The sequence below is a fragment of the Raphanus sativus genome, chromosome 4 (assembly GCF_000801105.2).
Source record: "Raphanus sativus cultivar WK10039 chromosome 4, ASM80110v3, whole genome shotgun sequence".
Classification (NCBI taxonomy): Eukaryota; Viridiplantae; Streptophyta; class Magnoliopsida; order Brassicales; family Brassicaceae; genus Raphanus; species Raphanus sativus.
The window spans coordinates 44,027,233-44,044,888 of NC_079514.1; the positions used below are offsets into that span (position 1 = coordinate 44,027,233).

At 36.1% G+C, this 17,656-nt stretch overlaps 2 protein-coding genes across 2 annotated transcripts; both read right to left on the minus strand.

The window, feature by feature from the left end:
- Window positions 1-5,202: 5,202 nt before the first annotated feature.
- On the minus strand, window positions 5,203-7,716 carry LOC108851113 (uncharacterized). The gene is made up of 3 exons (XM_018624532.2): window positions 7,591-7,716; window positions 6,569-6,868; window positions 5,203-6,501 (listed from the first exon to the last, which is right to left on the minus strand). Exons 1-3 carry the CDS (start codon window positions 7,714-7,716, stop codon window positions 5,203-5,205), a joined length of 1,725 nt encoding a protein of 574 aa, XP_018480034.2.
- Window positions 7,717-9,771: 2,055 nt separating this feature from the next.
- On the minus strand, window positions 9,772-10,959 carry LOC108849357 (uncharacterized protein At4g13200, chloroplastic). Its single transcript, XM_018622902.2, has 3 exons — window positions 10,723-10,959; window positions 10,358-10,512; window positions 9,772-10,148 (listed from the first exon to the last, which is right to left on the minus strand). Exons 1-3 carry the CDS (start codon window positions 10,904-10,906, stop codon window positions 9,900-9,902), a joined length of 588 nt encoding a protein of 195 aa, XP_018478404.2. The 5' UTR covers window positions 10,907-10,959; the 3' UTR covers window positions 9,772-9,899.
- Between the last annotated feature and the right edge of the window lie 6,697 nt (window positions 10,960-17,656).

Consider the following 17,656-nt stretch of genomic DNA (forward strand, 5'->3'; position numbering starts at 1 on the left):
ATTGCAGAAAGCTTTGTTCTTTTCTGTAAGAATTTGATTTTTGAGGGTTTCTTCTTCTTCGATCAATGTAATCATTAGGTATTTAAAAAATGTAATTGTTAAGTAGTCTGGTCAACTTCGTTTGTGATTTTTGAAGAAAAAAAATATTTAGTATATGAAAAAGGTTTGTTTAATGTTATGAAGAAAATTCTAGTTCTTTTTTTTTGACAACAATATTCTACTCTAACGTGATTCCACCGGTCTAGAAAGCCAAACCGGAAGTATCGAATCAACATATAACATAGCTGAAGGTGAACTCCTTGCCCCGTGTGCAAGCTTGTCCGCCATTATGTTATGTGCCCTTGGAATATGTCGAATAGTGAAATTGGGGAAAAAAGTCTTACTTCGGCGAAATTCCTCCATATGCATAGTGAATGCTGGCCATTCTTCAGGTGAGGACGCCATCTTCACCAACTGAGAACAATTCATAGCAAAAACCACATCTGAGAACTGCAGGGTCTTCATGCACTCCATTGCCCAAATCAGCGCTTCACACTCTGCGTGTAAAGGAGATAGGCTACGTCGGAGATTCATGGCCCCCATCATCTTGTCTTCTGAGTCTATCTTTCGGCAATACCACCCATGTCCAGTAAATACATCTTGTTCCTTCCAAGATCCATCGACAAAGCATACTCTAGTGGCTCCCAAAGTTTGACAATCGGTAGGTGACTGAACATTTCCATGAGGACTTGGTATCAATAACTGTGCCTCTGACCAAAGCGTTTCTTCAAGATCCGCTATCCGCAGTATTTCCTGCGGATTCCCATTTCTATTTGTGTAAATCTTATCATTTCTATTTTTCTAAATATACCACAAAATCCAAGGAAAATAATTTGAATCCACTTCTTTCGGTATCCTCCAGAATAGATAATCCAAACTTGTGAAGACTGATGTTGAGAGAAAATTCCTGGTGAAGATGGGATCCTTGATAAAGCCCAAGTTTGTAAAGCTGGTGGACATTCAAAAAGAACATGATGTGCTGTTTCATCCTCAGCACCACATATATTACAACGAAGATCACATTCAATACCCCGTGTCTTTAAATTTTTGAACACTGGTAATGTACCTGATTGTATTTGCCAAATAAAATGCCGCAACTTTGGTGAGCACTTTAGTTTCCATGCAAAGGCCATAGAGGTTTTATATTTGGTCAAAAGGGTGTTATCCTTGGACCCTTGTCAGGATACATTGTTTCCGTTCGAAATCCTGATTTAACCGAATATTTGCCAGATTCTGTAAACGCCTAGCCATATGAGTCAGGCCGTTGAGTTCGGCTCAATGCCATACCTCTGATAATCTTAACATCGTCTGGATGTATATATGCATTGAGAAGATCTACATTCCATGTCTTGTCTAGTGGATTGATGATGTGCTCCACTAATAAAGATGGATTTAGAAACTGAACCGAGTGTTTTTGTTGTGCTGATCTCGGGCGAGGAGCCGGAATCCAGGGATCATTCCAAACAGAAAGAGATTGCCCGGTTCCAACTCTTTTGATTAGCCCTTTTTTAACCAGAGATCTAGCTGAACAGATACTTCTCCACCCGTAAGATGAAGAGTAAGATCTGTGTTCATCCAGTGGATGAGAATTTCGGAAATACCTTCCTTTAAACACCTTTAAAAATAAACAATCCGGCTTATCTATTAGTCACCATAGTTGTTTTGCCAATAATGTCGTGTTTAGATCTTGTAGATCTCTAAAACTTAAACCTCCCTTTTCTTTGTGAGTGCACATTTTGTCCCATGAGAACCAGTGTATCCCTTTTTTGTTTCCGCTCCCCCCCCCCACCAAAAATGTGCTGTGGTGCTCGTAAGTTTTTTTGTAACCCCTTTTAGAAATCTGAAACAAGACATAACATGCGTTTGCATAGCTGAAGACACTGATTTAATCAACACCTCTTTACCCCCTCTTGTAAGAAATCGAAATGTCCTGCTGTTTACCTTCTTGTTGACATTTTCATTTATGAAACCAAAAATTTGTATTTTTGATCCACCAAGGCTCTCAGGGATACCCAGATAATTCCCCATACCTCCTAAACTGGAGATACCTAGCAAATCATGAATAATCGGTTTGTCCTCAGCTGGGACCTTGTGACCAAACTGTAGTGATGATTTTAAGAAATTAATTTGCTGTCCTGATGCCTTCTCATAATCTTTAAGTAACTTAAGAATTACACCACATTCCTGCACTGTCGCCTTACAAAAGAATAAACTATCATCCACAAAAAGTAAATGAGAAATTGCCGGGCTAGCCCGAGCTACCTTTAGGCCTGTTAACCTTTTTTCCCTCTCTTCCTTTTTAATGTTAGCAATAAGAGCTTCAGTACAGATGATAAATAAATATGGTGACAAAGGATCCCTTTGTCGTAGCCCTCTCTCGGGAACTATGTGTCCCTTAGGTTGTCCATTTAATAATACCTTGTAGGTCACCGAAGAAATACATTGCATCATCAGTGTAACCCAATCTGTCGAGAATCCCATCTTTAGTAGGATCTTTTGGAGAAAACTCCATTCAACTCGATCATAAGCCTTACTCATATCCGTCTTAATTGCTAAAAAATTTCCTTGACATGACTTGTTAGTTCGTAATCCATGAAACATTTCCTGCGCAATTAGAATATTATCCGATATTAACCTCCCAGAAACAAATGCCGATTGGGTCTCCGAAATCAAATTTGGTAGTAACACTTTTAGCCGCTGGCATAACACTTTAGAGATGATCTTATACCCTACATTACACAGACTAATGGGTCTAAGTTCTGTCATCCTATTCGGTCTTGCTGTTTTTGGAATTACACAAATATTTGTCAAATTCAATCTACCATCAAATATCCCAGTTCTCAAGAACTCATTCACCATAAAAACCACATCATCCTTAATTACTGACCATGATTGTTGATAAAACAGTGCTGTCATTCCGTCTGGCCCCGGAGCCTTTTCTGGGTGCATCATAAAAAGTGCTGCCTTTACTTCTGCTTCAGTAGCCTTAGCTAACAGTCTGCTATTCTGAGCTGCCGTTACCGTAGTCGGCACCTCCTCCAAAAAACTATCAAAACCTGATGGGGAAGAGGTAGTAAATAAATCATTGAAATAATTAACCGCCACTCCCTCAATTTCCTCTTCCGAGTTAACCCACGTGCCGTTTTCATTATGTAGACCAGTTATCCGATTTTGGATTCTCCGTTGTTTTGTCAATGCATGATAAGATTCTGTGTTTCTATCACCACAAGTGCGCCATTTGATTCTACTTTTTTGTTCCCAATATTCTTCCTCGTCCCTATAAGCTTCTTTTAACTTTCGGGACACCTCTAATACCTCTTCATTGGACTTTGAAAAATCATTTTGAATTTCCTCAAGTGCTTTTTGAAGAGTATTTATTTTGTCCTTCCCATATGGAGGATTATTCTTTCGCCAAACCGAGATCTCATGTCTACACCACCGTACTCGATCCACAATCCCAATCTTATCGTTTACCGGTGTCGATTGCCATCCCCTAGATATTGAATCCATTAGCCCATCCTCTCCTATCCATCTCTTATCAAACCGAAAAGAACCTCTAAATTTGAGAACTTTATCCTCGATCGAATCCACAATCGGTCTGTGATCCGAGCCTACCATACCAAGATACTCTACATGGGAATAGGGAAACATATTATGCAAGTCATTGTTACCAAGAGCTCGGTCCAACCGGCACTTAACATTATGTCCTTTCCTCCTTCCACTCTATGATAAGGTATTCCCAAGACTAGGAAATTCCATTAAACCACAATTGTCTATCATATTATTAAAACTCAGAAATGTATCCGCATGTCTTAGTACACCTCCTTCTTTCTCATGAATACCTCTAATCTCATTTAGATCTCCAATAATAAATCATGGGTCAGTTCTTGAAATACCAATTCTCGTTAATTTTTCCCAGACTGGTTCCCGTAGGTTTTGATTTTTTTTCCCCATAAACAAAGAATAAGCAAATTTGTTTTCCTTTATGTTCGGTTTCCACATCAATGATCCGGTTACTAGAGGATATAACGTTCACCTTATAACTGGAATCGTAAAAAAATGCCAAACCACCACTCCTCCCTTGAGGATCCACTGTATGAAGATGACTAAACCCAAAATGAAACTGAAAAGATTGAACAAAGTCAAAATTTTGTTTTGTTTCCGACAAGAACATAAACCTGGGTTTATGTTTATAATATATTTCCCGCAAATAACTAATAGTCCATTTACTCCCAAGGCCTTGACAATTCCAACTTAACATCTTCATCTAAATATGAATTTATAAATAAACTGGCCATCACTGACCAATAAACAAACTAACCACGAATCGAAATTTTGTTTTGCCGCGGATCCCCGACACCCATATTCTTTCCGACACCAATCATCCAACCAGAAATAACTAAAACCTATAACGCTGTATGTAAGATTTTCAGTTTTCATAGTTCTGAAAATATAATTCACACGAACCCGAGAAACCTGAATTCCCTTTTGGTGTGGAGGTGCTATTATCCCAACATTTAAATTTAATATATAATGATTCCTTGACTGATTAAACGAAACACACCATCCGTTCTTTAGTGTACTCAAAATCCCTACCGAATAAGGCATACTATTCATGTAACCTTTGCTGCTCTCACCATTATTGATCATGTTTAACCTTACAAAAGCTTCCCTATCAGTCCTTTCCGCACAGACTTTATCCTCCAAGTACTAATAACAAATTTTTTAACCTTCAGTTCACCGAGATAACATTGAGACAGGCGTGTAGAGTCATACCAAGACACCATCTCATACCCAATCCTTTCCATTCTCTCCTTTTTGTTCCCAGTGAGATCAAATAACCCAAAAATAATCATTCCAAGCCATTGTAATTTATCATCACCCATAATCCATAGAAAATTATTCCAAGATGTAACGAAGCACATTTGTCTAAACTTTATCAAAACACCACAATGTAACCGTAAGTCCACTGTTTTATTAAACCAGAGGCAGTTAACTAACAGCAGAGAACCATACAATAAATCATTGGAGAACCCAACCTTGCCTAAGACAGTGAAGGGAACAGAACCAGGAAATAAACACCAATGATAACCAGATGCAATGCTAACGGATTTCATAGACGAATCCCACATTATTCAAACAGAAAAGAAATACTAAAACATCTTACTCAGATGTCTTTGGCTTCATTGTAGCCTTCCTTGATGCCCCCGCACCTTTGTCACCAGTCTTCGCTCCCATCTTGGCCACATTTTTCTTGCGGGGTGAGACCAGACTTTGGACCAGGCGCATCTTCATAGAACCTCCAATCGCTAGTGGGCCTGGCTTTGCTCCTTTCTTCTTTGGTGGCTTCTCACGAGTCTCCTCATTGTTGTCTCGTCCCTCTTCTCCCATCTCGTCAGCCTCTATTTCCTGGTCTTGTGCTTCCACCACATCACTGCCAACTTCCTTATCTTGCACCACCACTTCTTCCTCCTCCATGAAGTCTGTGATCTCCCCTTGTTCCCACTCTTGGTATTCACCCTCCTCCACATCAACTAGTAGCTCAGAATCCGAGAGAATGGCGCCCTCCACCATCAGATTTGCATCATCAAGAGGGTTTGAATCAGGTTTCTCATCCTCCTTTGTCGTCTGCACCATCATACCCTCGGGTACCCGTTGCACTTGAACCGCTTCCATCTCATTCTGTTTCTCCCTTGACCCATCTACCGCTACTTCCTCCTTGTTTACCTCTAGCACTGTGTCCTCATTGAACAGAAGAGCCTTACAAGCTTTAGGAGTTTCACCTCGTTTCTTCACATCTGTAGATTGAGAGCCCATCTGATTTGAAGAGCGATTCTCGCTTTTAAAGGCGTCCATCATCAGTTTTTGGTGGCCATCCTCTCCATTTCGTGGATGCTGAAACCCACCATCCTGAGTCCCATTTCTCCTATCAGGGTAGCCATAGTTTCTGCCTCTAAATGAGGACCCATCGCCATTTCCTCTGGGGAGCCTTTCTTTGTACGCATGGTAGCTACCAGCTTGCTTGTAGGGTCCCGGCCTCTCCCTCATAATTCTCTTTCCCTTATTTCCATTTTTCAGATTGGCTCTGTAATGCTGCCCCTCTTTACCTGTGTCAGCAGAACCATTACCATATGTGACAGCACCTTTGTAGCTTGAAGCTTGTTGCCCCGCCACCGGTTTAGTCCCTATCTCGTCTTCCACGAGCGTCACCTCTTTCTTCATCGTAGGGCACCTAGTTTGGTCGTGTGTCATGCTAAAACACTCCTTGCAGAAGCCAAACAGCTTTTCGTACCTTAGCGACACCATAATCTCCACACCTTCCTCAAACTCAATTGCCATAGAGAAGACCAACGGTTTAAAACCATCGAGCTCCACACGAACTCGTCCTTCTCGTAAGTCAACCTCTCCTTGGACTTTACCGATTGCCTCACCCACACTTCTGAATGTTTGAGCGGCCCTAAACTGAAGGGGAATATCCATAACTCGAACCCAGAAGATGATTTCGTGATGGATAATTGGCCTCAAGCACCGGCTTCCACCTCACTAAAGACACCATCCAGTAATCAAAATGGAACGGCTCCATCTTGAGTACCTCAGCAATGTCTTCTTCTTCCTGAAAGACAAATTGGAACCGCCCTAAGCCCAAATCCGTTCCAACCACACGTTCCTCAACTTGCCATATACGAGGCAGCATGAACAGCAAGACCTTCATATCTTGTTTCTGAGGGTTCATGCACCGCCCAATGAGAGTCTTATCATAAGACGCGATCAAATCCGCATTGTCAAACCGAGGCACCGTAATCTTCAAGATTGGCTTGTTTGCCTCAACCTTTTTCCCACCAGACTTAGTAAGTCATTGACCTTGTGTCATGATGAACCGCACACACCGAAAACAAGAAAAGAGAGAGCTTGTTAGAATATTGCGATAACAGAGCAGTGATAATAGAAGTGATGAATACTACCAAGACTCGTAAACTCCTATATATACTAGGTTGCGAGAATCAAAATAGTTATTGTCCATATCAATCCAGCGATATTCTGAAATCTCCTCCCCTCTAGTGAAATAATAATAAATCAAAGAGTTTCCAAGTGAAAGGCAAATGCGGAGATACCAAAAATCCTTACAATCCTATCACAAATATCATATATCATTGCGGAGGAACACTTTCCAAACTTGTTTATGTGAAGTAATTGTAAATTTATAACCCCCTCTAAATTGATCTTACAATCGTTCCTGATATCCTGAAGAAATCTCAAATAAAGAACTCCAATAAAATTCCAATCCTGAAGTAAATTAAACCACCAATATCGTATTCTATCAATATTCGACAGAGAAAAAAATTCAAACCGTAATGGTAGATGCGCAGATTCTTCTTTCCCAAATGAGGTCATCGAAATTCTAGCCATCATCCATCCCAACCGTAATCCGTGGACAAATTTCCTATCAACACCCCTTTTAGCTCCGAGAAATAGAACCTTTGTGAAGAATCCCGATTTTCTTCAAACCCTAAGGATCTCATCGATCCAGATCTAATCGATCCCCGAACAAACCTTCTCCTCTGGATTCATTGAATGATCCATAACCCTCTTCAAGCCGAAATCATCGCCCCTTGCACCACCGAGATCGATTCGATTCATCCCCTTCTTGTTGCAATCGCCATCGTAGTCGCCATCCATTTTTTACATACAGAAAAATCTAGTTAGATAGGAGAAATAAGAAACAATAGAGAGAGAAAGTTGGTCAAAGGATAAAATAGACAATCAACACTATAAATGTGTGTCAAAGTAGAATGTGTCTTTTAGTGATATTAGAAATTGAAATTGTGTCTTCCAATGTAATTTTCTCTTTTATTTGCGAAGGATTATAAGTAAAGCTGGGTTCGCTGGTCAACCCGCCCCGCGACCCGCGGATCGAGTCATTTTTTTGATTCAAAAATTTCAACATGCATGACCCGCAAACCAATAATCTCATACCCGCACCCGCCCCGCTAAAACCCGCGGGTAAACCGCCCGACCCGCGGGTAATAATAATTATATTAAAAATAGTTATTTTAATTATATATTATTTAGTTTTTAAAAAATAATATTAAAATAAGGTGTTTCTAATTAAAATTATATAAATATTTTATATATTTTACGAAAATGGTTTTTTTAAAAATAAAATTCTTTTTTCTGAAAAAAAATAATTTTTTTAATAAAAAAATCATTTAAAATCACTTTTTCTAAATTTGCGGATTGACGGGTACCCGCGACTCATATTAGACTGATCCGCACCCGCCCCGCTTAAATTAATCATGACCCGTACCCGCACCCGCATATCAAAATTTTGAAACCGCTCGACCCGCACCCACCCTGCAGCGGATCAAATGAGGCGGAACCCGCGGGTTATGATTAAAATTCCCAGCCCTAATTATAAGTAGAACTGATGAATATAGTTGGAATGGTGTGTCGGGGGCTCTCTCTCCTCTTTAGAGAGAGAAAATCCTCTCTCTTTCCATCCCTGTTCTCAGACTCTTATCTTTCACAGGGAGAAAGAGATTTGTCTTTTGTTTTGATGTAAACTACTTTTGTTCGATCGAGAGATCGATTTGTTTTGGTTCGCTTAGGCGATTGTGTTTTCCGGTTAGCGGATAAGTCTTCGCTTTGGCGATTTGGATGTGTTTTCTTCAACTAAAGCAGAGCTTTTCTTCATGATTCTCCTTTTATCTATGTTTCTTTAGTTGAATTTTTTTTAGTGTGCGTTGGCCTTTTGCGATCTCAATATCTATCCCGTCGGTTTTTGATTGAAACCATGTTAATCGTTTCAACTTAACATCCTTTCACGTGAGTCAGTCTTTACCATCAATCTAGCCATATATGGGCACTCAAGGTAAAGCTTCTCGGACAAAGGATGATTAAGTTCTTATGGGTCTCTTAGGTCTTTATGAAGATGATTTAGTAGAGCTGGCATTTGATAATGGTCCAGCAAAAAAGCTTACTTCAATTGACTGAAAATTCCCCTGGTTCAATCAACGATGAATCATGGCTTCTTCGATCAAATAATCGAGGTTGGAGCGACAGGTCTTTGGCATCGGTGTTTTAACAAGAAAATCGACGCAGAGAGTTCCGAGCAAATCTCCATGAGCTTTACAGTGAAAAACAGAGTAAAGGCCGACTGCTGTTATTTACTTTGTTATAAATTCAGGGAGAAGCCTCGGCGGAGGAAAGGAATCCGAGAAGCAACTCAGGGAGTTCTCCGGTGGTGAAGCTCTGAAGCGGTGGCCGCACATCTGATACCTGCATGCTGGACACGTGTTTCCTAGAAAGTGCAGAGATGCAGGCGTGGATTCTGAAGCTTCTCGTTTTTTTTTTTAAATGGGCTCTAATTTTACTATCTGTTTGAGCTTTTAATTGCTGTAAAACCTGATGCCATCATGTAACAATGCTCATTGGGCATAGTTTAATGAAATCTATAGTTGACAAAAAAAAAAGTTGGAATGGTGTGTTTGTTAAGAAGACACGTCAGGAAATTTTGAGACCATTGTCGAAACATAGTGAAAATATTTGATTGGGTAGACACGTGTCCTTAACCCTGCGCTTGGAATCCCTGAAAGATCTGTTGGTAGAGATGAGTGTTACAGTTCGAATCTCGCGTCTTTCAAGAACTCGAGCATCAACCATTTCATGTACAAAATTCTCAACGTTGTACCAATTCGTTTTTTTAATTCCTAGTACTTTTTTGTTTTACACAAATAATATCAAGGTTATTTATTCTCAACTTCCATCGTTATAAGCACATATATCAACGAAGATGTTATCAACCGTTTCAAACAAGTCCGATACTATAACCAAACCTTGAAATTGGCCCAAGGAACAATCCCTTAGTCACTGTCTTCGTCGCTAGAACTCGAGCTATCCATAATGTCGGGCTCTGAAGATCCGGAGAAACCCGGCAGCTTCTCATCATTTCTTATAGCCTTGCTTTCAACGATCGAGGTAGGGGTTACAACAGAGGCAACAACACCAGCAGCTGGTTTTGGGTTTGTGGATTCGGGTACGAGTCCTTGTGCCTCCACGGTTTCCCTAGCTGCTCTTTCTTTAGCTTTCTTGGCTCTTTCTAGTACCTCTCCCTGTAAATGCATATCAAAATATCTATCAACAATCAAGGGTTTTGGTTTGTCATGTACATTTGTCTAACCTTTAATACATGTCAAATCTGACAAAGATGAGGAACTGTCTCAACTTGTTAATAACTAACATTTTGAGCAGCAATGTGATAAAGGTATTTGTCGACAATGCTCCGAGGAGTCACCGACAAGGAGAAAGAGAGTCGAAGTACCTGAATCTCTTGAACTTGCTTCTGTTGCTCAGCCTGAAACCTTCCAATATTACCCAAAACTTCGCCAACTGCGGACTCAATTCGCTCGTTGATAACCTCAGCTAGTGCCTTTCCCAGAAAGAAAGCATCTAACACATTTCTGTTTTCGTTTTCACCTTTACCCAGAAAAAAAAAACATTTTTTATTTTATTTTCTTGATGGCACACGAATCAAACCCATAAGAACATTAAATCTTTAATATTTCTAAAGAACTGTTAAAGATTAAATCTTTAATCTTTAAAGCTGTCAAAGTCACATTTTTATATGAAGATAATTGCAGAAATAAAGCTCAAAAATTGAAAAAAGGTTCTCAGCAAAACATGTACCTCCGTTCCCTTTGCTGCAGCAATTGCACTTTAAAGATGTTCTTCGAACCCTCCCACTTAGTCGTATCCCGCGAATCTCAAACATGGAACGAGGATTGCGGAAATCGAAGCGAACACGAGAAGGTTGATGATAGGCATTGGAGAGAGAGGACGAGGAAGAAAGTGGAACCGCGAAGCTGCTCATCTTTCGCTCTAGTCTCAACCCTTCCAAGAACCGATTGGTTCTCGCTCGTAGTCTACGGATGTCAAACAAGATCTGGATTGGAGTTAAACTGGGCCTAAAAGGCCCAATCTAGAACCTGACATCGATTAATACAAAGTACAAAAAAGAAAAAAACTCTCTAAAAATTCTGAAAGTGGACACATTTAAACTTTAAAATGACATTTATATCATAAAATAATTTCAAGCTAACTTATTTTTTCATCAAATAAAAAAACTAAAATGTATACATGTAAAAACAATGATGTGTCTGTTTTTTCTATAAAAAAAACTAATGATTTAATTAATAAAATAATAACATAAACATGAATTAATTGAAATTTTTGAAATTTTAAAAAAATCAGAAATATAAATAAAAAACAGAGAACTAAACTAAAAACAAAAATAAATAAGATTAAATTAAATATAGTAAATTAAATAAAAATTCAGACAATTAAAAAAAAATAAAGAACAGTTCACAAAATTCATTAAAATTTTAAAATTTTAAAAAATCAAAATAAATTTTTAATGACAAGATTATTTTCTTAAGAACACTGACATATCATTGTTGACAATAACAAGTTAAAACATATCAATGATAAAGATCATCGTTTCTCATATAACTATTAACAATGACGGTTTTAAACATATTTCTAATAATAGTTTCCAACATCATGTTGAAAATGACGATAAATATGTAAATAATGATGTTTTAGATGATCATCATTTAAAATGTTAGATATGTCAATAAGGATATTTTGACAAATATTCTTCTATTTTTGGGAAATTTTTTAAGTTTTTATTTATTTTTATTTAATTATATAAATTATTAATTAAATTAATTTAATTTATTTAATTTTTTGAATTATAATTTTCTGATTTTTATTCAATTTCTTATTTTTATTTAGGTTTTGATGTTTTAATTTCATTTTCAGAATTTTAATTTAATTTTATTTATTTTATTAATTAAATAATCCACTTTGGTTTTTCCGTTTAATACACCCTGCAGTTAGTAAGAAGTTCATTGTAAGTTCTCTAGCTTTAGGTTTTTGCTTTTGAGATTTAAGCTATAGATATTTTGGCTGCGACTTTATTTTTAAGTTGATGTGATTAATTTTTAAACATATCCAAAACACTAAATAAAAGTTGTAGAAAAATTGATTTCTACAGCTAGTATATTTTTTTTTTTTTTGGTATGCTCTAGTTTCATTTTTAAAAACTAAAGCATAATTGTTTCATAAAAGTGCTTTAGATAGTTAGGTAATAAGTAAGATAAAAATTCATCACTTTCTTTACTCAATAACACAAAATAAAATTAACACTAAATACTAAAATAAAACATAATATCAGTAGAAATTTCTCTTAGACTTAAACAACATTATGTCCAGTGTTATATAGTCTAAGATTGGTGAAGAAAATAAATCATAAGTAAAATTTTAACAAAGTTTCTTGAGTATACCTGCTTCCCGCAATGAGCGTCGAGCGACGCAGTTAAGTGTCGGCCGATGCGTGGTAGTGTGGTGTCGAGCAATGTTGGCCAGCCATCGATCGATTCTGGTTCTTAACTCATGAACCTCAGATCTTTTTTTTGTGGATTGCGATAGAGATTGTCTGATGTTTAAATAAAAATCGACAGATCTTGATCAGATCTAGGTCGATCTTCTGCCCAGTCGCAAAACATCATCGTCTGCGCTCCCCTTGCGATCAACCGGTCTTGCTACCGGATTGACAGATCCTAAACTTTTTTTCTGAAATAAATAAACAAAAAATCATTATAAAATAAAATTAAATTAAAACTAAAAATTATCTAACAGTGGATTGTTTCTCACTCATCTCTTATTTTTCAGTTTTAGCTTGACTTCTGAAGATAAGATTCAGTCCAGATGAGAACCTCCAAAGACTCTTCTCCTAACAGTGGGTTGCTCCAAAACTTACCTAACAATGGGTTGCTCCAAAACAAGTCAATATCTACTTCCTTCAGCTTCAGCACACTGCTTGTGAAAACCTCCGTAGACTCTTCTCCTTTTTCTATCATCTCAGCAATAAAGAGAGCTTGAACCTTTTTAAATGTATGTGAGAAGCATCTGATGCACATTATGTATTTCCTGACACTATCTGAGCAACGACGATCTAATGACAATTGATGACCGCCCTTGGTTATATTTCTCTTGTTCCAATTCTTTTTCTTTCTATTATTTCCTCCATATTGTCTGTTTCGGTTTCTGCGTACTGAGATACCTGAGGGGTGTCGATCGACACTAATGTTACTGACGAGACCTTTTTTACATCAACTTTGAAACTTGATTTTTTCATGAAAAAACAGCTGCATGCAGAGAATCGTCTCTTATCCCAATGCAGTATCCTAGATGCACATTTATGTTGGGTGGATAGGTAATTCTACTTTAGAAATAGCGCATGGAACCACAAACTTTTTAGGGTCATGTATCATCTTTACTCATATGTTTAGGGATAACAAGGTGTTAGGCCATCGACTTGTGCATTCTCTCTTCAATCAGTTCTAGTTCAATCATGTAACCTGGCAGTTCTTCCAGCAATGAGTGTCGCTCGATATTAGGTGGATGTTGATCGATGCTAGCCTTTAGTGAAATCTCCAGATCTTTTCCCGTAGTGTGCCAATCGTCATCAAGCTTCAGTTCCGAGTCATAAATCACATTTTCAGGATGTTCTTCATCCTTTAGCTCCAGAAATCTTCCATAATGATATCTCTATTCAAACCCAAATATCCAAGTTGTTCTGTGTTCAGTTCTTCCCTTTTCTTGTGCCAACTTTCAACGAAAAATGTCCCACTTATAAGTAATATATCATCAAGAAAATCGTAGAGAAAGACTCTTTCAATTTCCTCCCAACAGGTTAGAGATTCTGGCTACAATTAACTTAACCAGCTAAATGAATCCCCAAAGAGAGAGTAGAGGAAGATCTTCCAAAGTATGTGGTATTCAAATACTTCTTGATGTTCGCTCTTTGAGACTAGATCAACAAGTTCCCTAGTGTAGTTTATGGGACCTTCCTGAGAAATACCCTGTAAGGGTTCCTGAGATACCCAATCATACTATTCACGGTTCAGCTCAAAGTCATTCATCTCACTTCAACTACATCAGGGATTATAACAGCATATCCATGAATTGATTTTTTTTGCACTGTTGCGAGTGCGACTTTCTTGGTCTCATAAATTCTCATCAAAACTCAGTATGAGTACTTCGACCTTCTTTGTCTTCCCGCAAGAAGTGTCGACCGACCCTGGAAGAGTTTCGTCCGATACCTGGCTTACGCTGTCGATTGCTGTTTGAGGGGTGTTGATCGATATTGCCATCTTAGACTTATGGTATGCGTGTGAATCAGCAGGATCCTTTTTTGAAGGACTCAAAAGTTTCATCTCATTGATTCTGAGTACTGAGATGTATATACCTGAAACACAAGAAAATAAAAAAATCAGTAAAACTAAAAATAAAAACCTAGACAAAGTCCAACACATATTCTAATGATGATCAGGATCCCCAGCGATAAATTTGATGTGCTCAAGTTACCCTTAGAGAAACTCTCAAAAATAAGAGGTAGATTGCAATGCTTAGAGGTCGTATCCACAAAGACCTGATATTTCATGAAATAGACTTTAGTTTCAGATTAAGCTAGGTAAAAATAATAGAAAGTAGTAAATAATAAAGTAAATAGAGGAGTTGTTTGATGGAAGAGTGGTGCTCGATTTAGAGTTTCATTATGGTTATCAGAATTATAATCTATAGATGGTAAGTGGTTGATCCTAAAACTCGAATACATTAGTAAGATATCAAGTTCTTGATTCGGGTCCAATTAGATGAGTAGGTCATATGTTACAGGTCTCGCATGTGAACAAGGAACGAGTATCGATCGATACTACACAGTGTCGATGGATACTTTTTTGAAATAATTATACTGCAGGGCAGTTTTGAGTTTCTTTTTACAAGATAAGGCAGTTTATGCTCTTCATACACTTTCTCTTCTCCCAAAATATGTTTCACTCCTTTTCATTTCTAAAACAATTGAAATCTAACTAAAAACCTAACTAAATAATAAAATATTAATTTATGTTCTTTCTTGTCCTTTTATCTTTTTTCTTCGTCTTCTTCCTTTCAAGCTTTTTATTTTCTTCTAAACTAAAATATGATTCTTCAAATTATTTTTTCAAAATATCTTTGATGTAATTATTTTCTCTGTTGCTTAATGTATTTTTTTAAGATAGGCCAAGGCATATATCTTTTAATTATTTTCTCTGTTGCTTATTTTTTATGTTGCTTAATGTATCTTTTAAAAATATATTTGATATCATAATTTGTGCAGTGTACAAAAGAAGTAGAGTACATATTATTTTTTATAAAAAATTAAACATATGGACACTAAAACATATGAATAATGTTCGCTTTGATATGATTGAGCTTAGATTTTGGACTTATCAATGAGACGTTATTCAAGTATATATGTACACCAGAAATATATAACATTATAATATATAAAATTGTACATATGTACACCAAAAACTATACATGTGTCAGTCATAATTGTGCGTGTCAGACACAAGGTCAGAAATATATCAACACCTATGCTATCAAGATCTAAAATACGTCTTTCACGAAAATGAAAACATTTTTACTCACGTAAACCATGTTTCCCCGTCTTTATACATTCAAAGAAAAATCTCTCTCTTTAACATGTACATGCGTACACTAATATTATGTACACATCCATGTGGTCGCCCAATGTATAATATTGTCCACATGTATACTTATGCATAGATACCCACATGTAAGACCAATTTTTGTTTTTGACTTTTAATAACAAACGACATGTGTATACACATTGTAACGTGTATACGTGTAGAAACTTGAACAAACTAAAAGCTTAAGACAAATGAACATGTCATTTTTGTGTACATCTTGTAACGTGTACATGTGTACATTGATAATGCACCAATATATGTAAAGAAGTTGTACACATATATGTGGATTTAATGTACACATGTACACTAATGAATGTACACGACTTCACAATATGTGTACATCTAACATGTATTTTAAACATATGTGTGCGTGTAAATATCTGATAAAATATAATATGTATTTTGTACACAATCATTTTGTGTATAATCTATCTTATTAAAGCTGAAGTACAATTTCGGTGTGTTTGGATACTTGGATAAGAGTATTAAAAAAATTTGGTGTGTTTGGTTACTTGGATAGCATTTATAAAGAATAAGTTTGTTTGGAAACTTGAATTGTAGTTAAAAAAAATTGTTTGAAAACTTGAATTGTATTTTTAGTAAAAAAATATCTCTATCCAAATAAAATCATTAAATCCATTTAAACTTCCTATATTTTAGGAAACTATTAATTGATCATATATGTTTTCGTGATACACAATATTTTTCCCCTAGATTTTTAAATTAAATAAATATCATTCAAATATTATAAATATCGTAGGAGGTTCGAGTTGGATCATTTTTAGTCCGGGTTGGTTTGTAGCAACCTAAAAATCTATTCTATTAATTCTCCTGTATGACCAATTGATAAATGTTGTGTCCACCTTTTAAATTTTATAACTGCCATGAAATCAATATTATTAATTTTATAACTGCCATGAAATCGAAGGTTGTGTTGACCTTTTAAATTTTGTTATTAACTTCCTCTTAGTTAGTGTTAAAAAAAAAAAAAAATTTCCTCTTAGTTCCAACTTTTTCGGACCCATACGTTTTATTGTTTAACAAAAAAATGTAAATAGCTAAATCATTCTTTCTCTACAAAATAAGTTACAAAAAATAGCCCATTTCGAATTCAAGTCATGTTTTATTCTTTATTTTATTTAATTAAATTATAATCTGAATATAGAAAACTGGAGGGATTTGTTTTCTTTTTAATGCCATCAATAAAGCTTCGAAACATCATCAATATCAACGAACAGTCTGTTTCATTGTAAATGAGATTCGTAAACCCAAATATATTAAAACATGACATTATTACTATTACCCATTAAACAAATGATTTACGTGTAAAACATTTACACACTAAAAACATATTTGGTAACCATGTATATTTTCCAAATAAAAAAGCTCAAGATGTCTTTAAATTGTGATCCTTTGGATTCGAAAAAATTTTTTTATAAACTCATTTAGTTTAACGGATTTTAAATAAGTTATCAACTAAATAATATTTAGTAAATTTACTAAATGTGATTTTACTTAAATTTAATGAAGACTATATATATATTTAACAAATATATTAAAAATTATTTTTTTAAAATTATTTTTCAAAATTTTGTTCGGTTTTCAATGTAGGTTGGGTTTGATATTAATTTTCGGAAATAACACTTTAAGAATCGTTCGAGTATATAGTTTATGTCTAATAGAGTACGAGAGTTTGATTTTCGAGTCGGATCCAAATCAGATTTTTTGTGTATGAATATTCTTGACTAATTATGTGGGTAACTATTAAGAAAATATAACATGTTATAGACTTTACAAAAATAAAAATAATTTCTGAAATACAGGTACCATAAATATATAGTTATGCAACTTGACAGATTTAATATAGTTATCAAAAATTATATTAAATTAAATTAATATTAAACAAAAATATGATTACAAAAAACACAAATGCGGGTGCTGGTACAAATTATTTATTTGCGGGTTGTGCGGGTCATATTTTTTGACCAAAACAAAATTAAAACCCGCGGGTTGGCGGGTTTGAC